Source organism: Ceraceosorus guamensis, assembly GCF_003144195.1.
Source record: "Ceraceosorus guamensis strain MCA 4658 unplaced genomic scaffold IE81scaffold_127, whole genome shotgun sequence".
In the NCBI taxonomy this organism is placed as follows: Eukaryota; Fungi; Basidiomycota; class Exobasidiomycetes; order Ceraceosorales; family Ceraceosoraceae; genus Ceraceosorus; species Ceraceosorus guamensis.
Genome location: NW_020290122.1, coordinates 1 through 12,290, shown reverse-complemented (window position 1 = coordinate 12,290; position 12,290 = coordinate 1). Strand labels below are relative to the sequence as shown.

The window sequence follows — 12,290 nt, the reverse complement described above, 5'->3', positions numbered from 1 at the left end:
CACCGTTGACCTGCTCCTCAGGAACCGAGCTAAAGAAGTTGCGACCCACCAGCAGGCGATGGGAGCGCGACTGCTCGAAGTCTTCGTGCAAGGGCAGGCGCAAGTGCATGGGAGTTGGCGCAGCATGTATGCGCCCATATGAGCCGAGGCAGGACTCTATGCCACAGTGTTGACTGCAGCTGGACAGTGGGCTGAAGGGTGGTGCGTGAGCGAGAGTGATTGCGCCTGAAATCAGCTTTGAGGTTCAGTCGACTGCTTCAGTCACCGAGGGCAGAGCGACCGTCGTGCAGCAGTGAACGAGCGATCCGCGCATCATTGAAGAGCCGGTGATGACGGCGAAAACTCCGACTGGTCGTAGATCGTCAAGAAGCGCGCTGGTACTGCTGCTGCGGAGACTGACTCCGTGTGGAAGATGTGCCCAGGCCACGTTGTTATCGCCGACCGTTGCAGGGGACTGGAACAGAGAGAGCACTCTACGAGATGCAAGCCTCCTGCCCTCAATCGTAATCGGGAAAGTTGGGCGCAGCGGTCGAAGCGAGAAGGCGCTCGGGCAGGAACAGGCACGCACGATCCAAGCATGAAAAGCTACGAACACTCGTCGTGTGTGATCAGCCACCGCACGTTCGCTCTCGAAGCATTCGTGATTCTTTCCCGGACTGAACGCCGGCTCACCGTCACCTGGCCGGGTTGCTCGACAAGCTTCGCTTGCTGCTCGCACATTCGTCAATGATCGTGAAGACATGGTGACCGCTGCCGTGGTATTGCTCCTCCTCTCCGATTTCGATCTTTCCCGCAAGCGGTTCCGAATTCTCCGCGGGCGCTTGAAAGCTGGGTGTGCATGCATGCATGAGAGGCCCGCGGCTGCAAGCAGGCGCTGACCGACGCGGGCAAATGCATCGATCGAGACTTGCTTTGCAGAAGACAGGCACCTCGTCAGTTTGTAGGGAATGTAAGCGGAGTGTTCAGTCGTGCCGCTGGCCAGCGATGAGCTGCATGACTGCTGATCCTGGTGGTATACAGTACTGCAAACGGTGACCCATGCTACTCGAGATCTCGGAAGCGCACAAAGCTCCCGGTGGTAGCACAGGGGCCTGCCGCCCACGCACAGCACGACATGAGTCAGCTGCATTGAACCTCCGATCCTTGCATTCGCGTGTGCTAAATGAGCCGTCCGTGCATGCGTGTGTGCATGCTGCTGCTCTGACTCGGGCTGTACATTAATAATGACGAATCGTGAATCAGAATATGAATGAACCAGAGACTCGGCACACGCGTTTCAGCCTTGTCTCTGCTGCTCACGACAAGCGGGCCCCACAGAGTCTATTAAGTCGTATGGCGGGGATCGCTGACTGATGCGTTTCCAAGCATGCAGCCATGCATTAGAGACCGTCATCAGGCACACAAAAAGCGCCAGGGCGAATCGTGATTCTCCAAAGAGCGGTGCGGTGCGTTGCTGATGCCAGGAGTGACGAGTTAGAATTGTTGCCGCTGCTGGGAAAGCACGAATCACGAATGTTCGGCTCTGATCCCCGCAAAGGCGGGTCGTCAGGTCCCGCCGCTCGGGTCTCAGTCAGCGCGGTCATCGCTTCTGATTCGCGATTGCCAAGTGCGGACGGATCTTCTGCTCATCTTGACACACCCTCATTTTGGCGCTCGCAACTTTTGCCACATGACACGACACCCGCCGCCGCCGCCTTCGCCTTGACCTTGACCTTGCTTGCTACACATTTCCGCCGACTGACACAGCGTTGTTCGATCATGGAAATGCTTGCCTCTGCGTCTGCTGGCTGCTCACACTCTTGCTCTGCACACCGTTAGCACGCCAACAGCCCCCCGGCGCACCTCGAGAGCAGCACGTAACGCGCGCTGGCGCGTGTTCCTTGCGCCTCATTGACCGTTGCTTTCGTGGCAATCATGGACACTTGCACGACACAGCAAGAGGCGATCGCCATTGTGAGTTTGCCTGCGCCATTGCTGTTCCCTTGCTGTTGCGTGGCATGTGCATGGTCGTCGCGCGGGCATGCTGACAGACACGTTGCTGATCGCTTGCAGGTAGGCATTGCATGCGAGTTCCCCTCCGGCAGGCACTCTGACCGAAATCTGGATGCAAACGCTTATTGGAGCTTCCTGCGCGAAGGCAAGACTGCCTACGAGGATATCCCAAATGCGCGCTTCAACGCCTCGGAATGGCATGGCAAGGGACCTGGCAAGGTCATCACATCGACGGCTTGCATCATGAAGCATGCCGAGATGTTCGATGCCGTCCAATTTCACGTATCTCCTGCCGATGCCAGGGCGATGACGGTCAGCACGCGCAAGCTCATCGAGCTCAGTCACGTCGCGCTGCAGGATGCTGGCATCGAGCATCGTGCAAGACCGGTGGGCGTGTACGCCGCTGGCGTCACCTACGACATTCTCGCCAATTCTGACCACGACGAATTCGATGCTGCCGGAAGCGTTGCTGGCTACCCGAATGCTATCGCGAATAGGATCTCCTTGGCACTCGACCTGCATGGCCCGTCCATTCCCATCGACAATGCCTGCTCCAGCACACTCACGGCCCTGCACCTGGCTGTGCAGGGTTTGCGCTCTGGCGATTGCGAGAGCGCACTGGTTGCTGGCTGTCAATTCAACTCTCGGTGCGTGCCTCTTTAGCATCCGATCTCGCATTGAAGAGGCACCGCTGACCCTGCTCGAGACGGCACTCTTATGTGCCCGTGCGCCTCCTTTCTTATCCCGGCGCCGTAGGATCGAGGAGTTCATACAGCTCACGCAAGCGCAAGTGCTGTCGCCGGACGGCATGTGCAAGCCATTCGATGCAGATGCAGACGGCTTTGGCAAATCTGATGGAGCAGCAGTTGTCTGTCTGAAGCCCTTGTCTGCAGCAATCAGGGACGGCGATCACGTCTATGCCCAAATCCTTGGAAGCGCATTGACCACCAATGGGGCTGCAGTCACAGTCAACGCCCCCTCTGCAGCTCATCAGAAGGCAGCGATAGAGCGAGCATACTTGCAAGCTGGTCGCGATCCGGCCGAGTGTGATTACGCAGAGCTGCACGCGACGGGCACAGCTGTGGGCGATCCGATCGAAGCGAATGCCGTGGGAGAAATGTTGGGAAGAAATAGGATGGGAAGACCGCTGGTGCTTGGCAGTGTCAAGGGGAACATGGGGTGAGTCGCGGGCGCTTTCCATCCACAGAAACATCCTTCGTCTTCTGCTGATCTGCGCTTCTTACCGCGCCGGGCCACGACTGCGCGTCAGACATTTGGAGAACACGGCATTCTTGGCGTCGCTGCTCAAGTGCATCTACATGCTAAGAGACCGCGTCATTCCACCTCAGGCCAATCTGAAGAGGCTGAACCCGCGCATCGACTGGCGGAGACACAACATGCGGCTTGCTGTGCCAAACGAGCAGCTCGAAGGTGGCGAACAGCCGCTCATTTCGCTTTCTAGCTTTGGTATTGGAGGCACGAATGGCCATGTGGTTGTGCAAGGTCATGCACAGGGCTTCCAAGAAGAGAGCGAAGCGCTCGCGGCAGCTCGGGACGAGATTATGGAGGAGCCAGTCTTGCTGATATTGGGTGCTCTCTCACCCAAGGCTTTTCACAAGATCATCGCGGGGCTCAAGGAGCAGCTGAGCGAAGCGAGCGCTGCCAGCACGCGAGACATGCTGCCGTGGAAAGATGTGAGCTCTCTGACGACAAGATTAGCTCGGCAAGCGCGGCAATGTACATGGAGGGCGAGCAAAGTCGTACAGCTGGCGGATCTTTGCTCAGGCGACTGGAAAGTGTCCATGCCGGAGCCTGTTCTGGTGCCTCGAATCCCTGCTCCTCTTGTTCTAGTCTTTTCAGGTCAGGGTCCTCAACATTGGCGCATGGGCTACGATCTGTTCAGGCGATTCAGGCAGTTCCGCGAAACTGCTTTCGAGCTCGACGAGGTGCACCGCTCAATGACAGGCATCTCCCTGATTCACGATGTCGGCCTTTTCGATTCGCGGCAAAGCGCCAAGGCGGAGCAGCTTGCCGCACTCGAATGGCCAGCCCGCCTAATCTTCCCTTCCCTGACTCTCTTTCAATGCGCACTCTTCGACACTCTGGTCGCCATTTTGGGCAGACAGCCCGACGTTGTGGTCGGACACTCGGCAGGAGAAGCAGCTGTGCTGTACGCCTCTGGCTCCGCGACGCGGCATCTGGCCATGCAGGTTGCAGTGCTCAGAGGGCGCCACATGTCCGCCGCAGAAACGCTCGGCGCTGGTATGTTAGCGCTAGCTTGCGATGAGAGGACTGCTTTGGGGCTCGTCGAAGCTGTATCGGGTTCCCCCAAAGGCCAAAGCGAAAGCGTGGGACTCAGCGTCGCCGCCTACAACTCTGCCACAGCCGTAGCGCTCTCTGGGCCTCGGGTCGCGCTGGAACTTGTGGCGCAAGAGGCAGCAAGGCGAAGTATTCGAACCAATGTCCTGCGCACCAAAGTGCCTTCTCATTCGTCCTGGATGGAAATCTGCAAAGACGAATTCTTGGCTGAAGCTCGAGCTCTCTTTGCGAATGAAGCTGCCTGTTTCCGGCGCCCGCAGATCAAGACCTTCTCCTCCGTCACTGCTTCGCCGATGCTGGACAGCTTTAGCGTAGAGTATCTGTGGCAAAACATTCGGCAGCCCGTTCAATTCCACCAAGCCATCTCCGCAATCGGTCGGATGCATCCAGGCGCAACGTTCTTCGAGGTCAGCGCACATCCAGTCCTGCTTCCCTACATTGCAGAGTCTGCAGCAGGATCTGCGACACTGGCAAGTGCGCGCCGGCCCGACAAGCAGGGCCGTTCCCTCGAGGTGAAGACATTCATGGACTCGATCGGCAGACTTTGCACTCAGGGGCATGGCAGCCTCCGAACCGAGCATCTGACGTGGGGTATTTCCGCCACCAGAGGCCGAGACGTGTTTCCGACCCTGCCCTACCCATTCGAACGACAAGCCTTTCCGATCTATGCTGAACACGCTTCGCAGCGTCGCAAGCTGTTCCAGAGTCAGGGACCGCTCTGCCATCCTCGCTTGCGGATGAGCAGAACGACCCATCCGCTGTTGGCGGAACACGTAGTCCAAGGAGAGCCAATCGTTCCGGCAGCCGCGTTTCTCGAAATGGCTTTGGAGTTCGGAGCGAACACGTTGTATCGATGCTCCTTTGCGTCCATGCTCAGCATTCCACGAGATCGACCCGCCACGATCGAAGTCAGCTTGGATGGGGCCAGGTGGGCTGTTAGAACTCAGCGCCCCGCATTAGGCCATCGACTAGACGCTGGATCCGAGTGGGACGCCCTGCAAGGTGGTCCATTCAACGTCGTGCATGCACAAGGTTTCCTATCACGCGCGCCGCACACGTCGAGTGGAGGCGCTATGGTAGAGAAGGTGGACCTGCAGGCTCTTCGCTCGACTCTTGATGTCGGTGATATCAAGGCGCTATATGAGCGAGGATGGAACCACACCATGAGCTACGGTCCACGCTTCAGGCGCATACAGGAGCTTTGGGTCGGCAATGATGATGTTCTTGCGGTGATTGGCGGTGCCGAGGACGAAGAGGTGATGCAGGATGGCTACGTCACGAGTCCAGCTGTGGTGGATTGCGCCCTTCATCCGCTCCTGCATTTCGTCGTCGGCAAGAATGGGCTGGCCAGTCCGCCTTCTGCTTATTACCTTCCATCATCTGTTGAACGCGTGTTGCTGCATCCTGCCTATTCGGAGGGCCAGAGGGACATGCGATCGGATGTCGCGAGTTGGTCGCATTTGGTGAGCTGGCGTCTGGATCACTTTATTGCGGACCTTTGCATTCTGGCTCTCGATGGTACGCCTTTGATCACCTTCGAAGGCCTCAAGTTGGCGCGTCATAGCGCAGTTTCAGGAAGTCCGGAACATGCTCATGAAATGGTATGGATGCCGCTAGCATCTGCTCCAAAGCGAACAAATACAGAGCGCAAGGAAGAGATTGTGTTTCGCTTGCCTACATCGACTCGGGGTCTGTCGGAGGAAGAAGCTGCCATGCTGGATAACAAGGCGCGCAGCGTTGGTCGGAGGATTTTGGGGCGCAGAACGCCCGATGAGCTGGTGAGTAGGCCTGTCCTCTAAGTTGATCTGCGCGCAGCCACTAAAGACCAACCACACACCTTCGTACTCGCTAGTTTAAACTTGGTGTCCGCGCCTCTGTCTTGTTGGAGGCGACTCATACGGCCACCCTCACTCCGACGCTTGGAATCACTCAGACACTCGAAGCGAATCTCAGTAGTCGGTACTATGTACACGCAGACGCACTCGAGCTTCTAGAACACTTCGTGGATTCGCACGAAGATGGCGAGGTGAGCTCAGATTGCGCTTTGTGGTCCTGTTCTGTAGATACTGACTCTGAACATGTCCTCTGCCCAACGTGACCAGCGATCTTTCCAGACATATCTTTCTCATCCCGTCATACGTAGGCATCTCGCGGCAGAAGCGGAAGAGGCCAGCGTAGAAGATGTACAGCGCTGCCTAGAAGACCTGCTAGATCAGTTTGAAGCTGCCGGGCGGCGCTCGATCCGTATTCTAGAGATTGGCTGCAACAACGGAGAGCTGACGTTGCCGTTGTGCAAATTGCTAACGAGACGTCAGCCATCCTCTGCGTCCGTCGTCGCACTGACCATTACAGACGAGTCTGCACAGCGCGCTTCTACAACCCATTCCGCAACCACCTGGGAGCATGCTGTCGCCTCGCCGTTTAACCCGTTCCTGCCAGTCTTTGAACAGCCACAGCTCGAGCCAGGATCCTTTGACATTGTGGTTGGCTTTGAACCTGCGGCTCTCAGCGGAGGATCAATGGAAAGCCGCTTGTTGGAACTTTCTGCGCTAAAAAACCTCCGGCTCTTGCTGGCTCCCGGAGGGCATCTCGTCCTGCTGGCTCCCGATCCAGCTCGGGGGGGCACCATCAAGCCGAATGCTCCGGGTAGCGTATTTCGGGACGTGCTTTCCGCTGTCCTTTCTTGCCAGGCTCCGTCGCGCTCCCCGGACGGCGTTTCTCCGCTGCCGCTGGCGGGTCAGGGCGTGCCAAGCTTGCTCGAAGACGTCGAAGGCTACACGAAATCCACTATACTGGATGCGCGCATAGGAACTCCGTCTCGCAACACCCCGTATCAGTTGCATATCGCACAAAAGTCAGACATTCCCCAGTCTCTTGCGCAGGTGGACTCGTACGCCTACAGTATGGGCGAGGAACTGGCGTTAAGGCGCAAGTTGGAATCGCTCGAAACTTCCAGGACGTCGCCATTATGGATTACTACCACCAACGTACTCGACTTTGGTGCAGCTATCGGTATCGCCAGGTGTCTGCGCGCCGAACGGCCCGATATCCACCTCTCAGTGACGCAGATGCCGTCAGAGTGGACCGAACACGCTAGCAAGGATGCTCTGCAGCGCCTCGCTGCGGATGCAACCAGCGGCACCGAGGTTCAGCTCGATGCGGACGGAGTAGCACACGTTCCGGCTCTCGTCGCTAATCCGACACCCTTACCGGGAAGACTTCGCACTGCGTCGATCGCGACGAGCACTGTGCGCTCACCCGCGGTCAAACCAGTGTGGATGGACCGGCGTCTTACTCTTTTGCGCGACGACGGCCACGTTCCTGCTCACTACAGCGCGGCGTCGAGCCATGAAGACCATGTCGTCTTTGACGACTCCATTGCGAAAAGCCGCGCAGTGATCGGAATAGCGTCTGTTGCTCGCACGATGCATGCGTGGACGGGTGGATTGACACTGCCAAGTCAAGGACCCCGCGTTCTGCTACTCGACGATGGATCGCCGGAGGCTCTCGGTGCGAAGTGGGCTCTCCGGATGGCATGCGATGAAAACCAAACACACGTGCGCGCGATTCCCGCGCACGCTGACGAGGTGGCTCTAGTGTGGGAGATCAGCAGCGAAGTGGACGGTGCAACCTTCGACATAATCCTTGCTGGGTCGATGACCAGAGAGCTTAGCCAGATTGCGGAAGAGGTTCTGCTTTCGAGAGGTGCAACCATCTACCCCTGGAACGAGCGAGATGCTGGCCTCGCTTTCGACCTTTTCGCCCGCTCGCCAATGGTACACGCTACCCTCGCTGACTTTGTGGCTCGCCACGGGTGGCTACCGACAGGTACTCTGCCTGTTCCCTCGGGTGTCCTTGGCCACTTGGACGCTGGGCACCAACTCTCTGGGGAAGGCCTGTTCGATGCCTCGAAAGCATACGTCCTGATTGGAGGAGTTGGCGGTCTCGGTGTTGAGCTGGCCGCTTGGATGGTGAGGCAAGGGGCAAAGCACATCCTCCTCACCTCGCGCTCTGGCCATGAGTATTTCCGCTCGACGGACGACGAGAACGTCCGCGCGAGGCGCACCCTCGGTGCCATGCGCTCTGAACAAGGCACCCGCATCGACGTCGTAGCCTCGGACGCAACGGACGAGACAGCAATGCGTTCGGCAATATCTTCAATCACCTCGGAAGGCATAACCATTGGCGGCGTCGTCGTCATGCCAGTGGTCTTGAACGATGCACTCTTTGAGTCTCAGACCTCAGAGTCTTTTCAAAACATGTTCAAGATTAAGTTGAGGCCGCTTTTGAACTTGGAAAAGATCTGTGATCTGGGAAAGGTAGATTTCGTTGCCTTTTTCTCTTCGGTTGCTGCTCTAATCGGCAATCCGGGTCAGAGCAATTACGTTGCGTGAGTAAGCCTCTTTATCTCGCAAGTGGAGTCTGCATGGGCGATCGACTGATGACCCTTGTTCACCCTCGCAGTGCCAATGTGGCTGGAGAGGCTTTTGTGCGCAGGCATCGCTCAGCGTTTGCGATTGCCGTTCCAGGCATTTCGGACGTCGGAGTCCTTGCTCGTCACGTGGGAAAGAGCTCGAGACTAGCTGACTTGCTTAGCTTGAGCATGACGGCCGAAGGTGAGGCGGTCCGCCGTTGCTTTCACTAGCCACAGGTAGATGCTGACACGAATCTCGTCTATTGTAGCCTTCTTTCAAAGCTTTGGCGACGCTGTCAAACGCTCCAGGAAGCGCAACGTCGATTTGTACATTCCCGACATCGCTTGGCCAGCGACGCGCTCTGCTTTGGCCAAGTCTGGATCACGCCTACCTCTTCGGTGTCGCGCAATCATGGGTCGTGACGCGATCGCAGGCACTTCGGATCTGCATGGGAATGGGGATGGCAAGAGTAGATTAGACATTGCACCGCTGATAGCAGACGCTCTAGGTAGCGACGAGGAAATAGATCCCTCGCTGCCCTTTGCGGCCTATGGTCTTGATTCCTTGGCTGCGACGCGGCTTTCTTCTGCCATCAAGGCAAACACGGGCGTCCAGGTCTCACAAATACAACTACTTGGAGGTCTTTCGATAGAGGGCCTCGTCGAGATGCTGGAAAGCTTGCAGGCTGCGAAAATTGCCGCGGCAGGAGCTCCAGACGTGGACGGGGTCGGACATGAAGCAAGAGGAGTTGACGTCACTACCGAAACTCGCGTCGAGGAGCTGCAAGGCGCGGGCTCGAACAGCCTCAACGCACTTGTGAAGCTTCGAGATGGGGAAGGATCTCCAATCGTTCTCCTCCATGATGGAGGCGGAGGTGTTCAACTGTTTCACCGTCTGCCTTTGGACCTTCAGGCGCCTCTTTGGGCAATACAAGTCACCGAAGAGGTTCCTTACGACGAGGATCTGCTCGAAGTCGCACGATGCTACATCTCACTGCTGGATGCCGATCATGAATTGTCCTTTCACCAAGCTCCATGGCGCATCGCTGGCTTCTCCGCCTCTTCAGCAATCGCGCTCTGCATGGCCCGACTTTTGGAAGCACGAGGCTCACCTCTGGGACAACTCGCTCTGATAGATAATTCGCCGACGCTGCTTGCGTGTCCTCATCTCGTCATGTCGACAACGCAAGCAAGCATGAAACGAGAGGAACATGTTGTTCGTGCACTCGAAACCGTGGCGAGGTGCAGCGAGCTCGACCCCGGTGCGGACGGCAGCGGCAAAAAGTTTGCCTCTGCTCTCTGGGCGCTAGCAGCGCGCCGTCGACAACAGTGGACATCACCTGCGACGACGCCGACCTCGCAAGCCCCTTCCGTTGCCCCTGCCAGCGTGAATATCGATCTAAAGGATGACGCGTTTCTAAACACCTTTTGCCAGCGACTCGCTCAAAGTTCGGAAATGGTGTACAAGGCTGCGGCGCGCTTTGCTACAAATAGGGATGCTTCCTCAGCCCTTCAGGAAGCAGTGGACGACCAGCCGATCGACTTTGCGCCCTTGTTCAAGTGGCTGGGTCAGATCAGTACACCGGTCGTGCTATTTGTCGCAGAAAGAGGTCTGCTTCGAGGCCAGGGACCAGCATTCGACCCGTTCGAGGAGGAGTATGCAGACTTTGGCATCAGCAAGCATCTCGGCCTCTCTCCACACATCGTCTACGTAGAAGGAACGGGTCACTACGACATTCTCTCCTCTTCTAAGCTTGCGCTGCAGCTCTCGAACGGTGCCATCGCTCCGGGCGCATAGCAATCATGCCCCAATGTCTGCAGCCCCGCTTTGCTTTGATGATGTATCGTGTATTCGCTAATTGTCCTGACAGCTGTGCAGCATGTATTTTCGGGATCGCACTGGCCCAAGTTTTTCGATCCGACCCGCATATATACCTTTCCCGCTTGCCAATGCATGAGATGCTACATGGCTTGCTGATGATTCGTGCTCGGAACCTCGCGCCGCAAAAGCGCGCCGGCAGGTTTGTGGCACAAACAAGCGCGCCTCCAACAACAGAGATCGACAGACAGGCTCTGAACCACAAGAGCTAGACAGCTATTGGCAGAAAGAAAGCTGTGTTCACATGGGGAGTATATGACTGCACGTCAGTGACAGAGCGGTCAGGGGCGCAGAGCGCAGTAATCAAGAAGCACAGCAAGTTTTGGAACACGTGGCTTGTGTGTGTCAATTCAAGAGAGTGAAAAGCAATCGATTCAAAGGGTATTGAGTGTTAGTGCGCATCAATGAGAGAGAAACTTGACAGGCACACAATAATCAAACAGATGAGGGCGATGACGGGGCAAGATGCGAGGTGCAAGGGCTGCACCAAGAGGAGGTAAATGTGCTGTGCGCACACCAAAATGTACAACAGGTGAGCAATGGGCAGTGAGTACGGCAGTATGCAAATGGGAGGATGTTAGTGGGTGTAAATGAGAGAGCTGTGGGCTTGTGTGTCAAGCGCGCAAAAAGCAGATCAGTATGTGTGGGCAAGTAGTGGGCAAGATGAGAGTGCTGTGCAGGGAACACCAAGCAGAAGCAAAGGCGTGCTTGTGTGGAAGCAGTCAGTGGGCAAAGTGAGAGTGCTTCATGCAGCAAAACATGCTAGTGCTTGTTATGAGAGAGCATGACAGGCAGGATGCAAGAGCACATGATTGAAGGAGCATAACAGGCAAGCATTGCACAGGTCATGTGATGCTAGTGCATGTTAATCAGAGAGTGACACAGAAGCAACAAGGAAGCAATAGAATGTTAGTGCATGTAAATGACAGAGCTGTGAGGAGAGAGCTGTGAGGAGAGAGAGTCAATCAGTTGACAAGGGGAATGATTGTGAGAGAGGTCAGCAAATGAAAGAGTAGAGCAGTCAAGCAATGAGAAATTGTGCATCAAAGTGAAGGTGGGCAGTTAGTGCAAGTAAATGAGGGTGTGGGGAGGGAGATGCAGGGCAGAGCAGAGATGGTGGTGAAGGTGGGCAATGGATGAGCAAGGGAGGAGGTGTTAGTGCAAGTAAATGAGAGTTGGGTTGGGGCAATTGAGAGTCAGTAAATGAGAGGTGTTTGAAGCAAGCATAGAGCAATTGAGAATGAGCAAGCAAGAAGAGGGGTTAAGTTGGCAAAGGAGAGTGCATTAGTGCAAGTAAATAAGAGCGTGTTAGTGCAAGTAAATAAGAGTGTGTTAGTGCAAGTAAATAAGAGTGTGTTAGTGCAAGTAAATAAGAGCAGTGGGTGAGGATGGAAGAAGGAGGTGAAGGGTATGGTTTGGGAGAACAGTGGGGCATTTTGGAGAGAAAAGGGGTAAGAAGGGAGTGTGTAGGGCATGCAGCAAAGTAGATTGAAGGAGTAGGAGCATGATGAAGGTGTAAATTGTTGGTTAGATGCATTGGTTGTTAGGTTAGATGCGTTTTTTTTTTGGGGTTAGGTTTAGGGTTACAAGGGGGTTAGGGTTAGGGTTAGGGTTAGGGTTAGGGTTAGGGTTAGGGTTAGGGTTAGGGTTAGGGTTAGGGTTAGGGTTAGGGTTAGGGTTAGGGTT

General features: G+C 56.1%; 1 protein-coding gene across 1 annotated transcript; it reads left to right on the top strand.

Annotated features, from left to right (window-relative positions):
• The first annotated feature begins 1,565 nt into the window (after window positions 1-1,565).
• Window positions 1,566-10,684, top strand: IE81DRAFT_369188 (hypothetical protein). Its single transcript, XM_025517216.1, has 8 exons — window positions 1,566-1,953; window positions 2,053-2,639; window positions 2,749-3,171; window positions 3,263-6,089; window positions 6,164-6,337; window positions 6,414-8,701; window positions 8,776-8,927; window positions 8,995-10,684. Exons 1-8 carry the CDS (start codon window positions 1,915-1,917, stop codon window positions 10,521-10,523), a joined length of 8,019 nt encoding a protein of 2,672 aa, XP_025366470.1. The 5' UTR covers window positions 1,566-1,914; the 3' UTR covers window positions 10,524-10,684.
• Window positions 10,685-12,290: the final 1,606 nt, after the last annotated feature.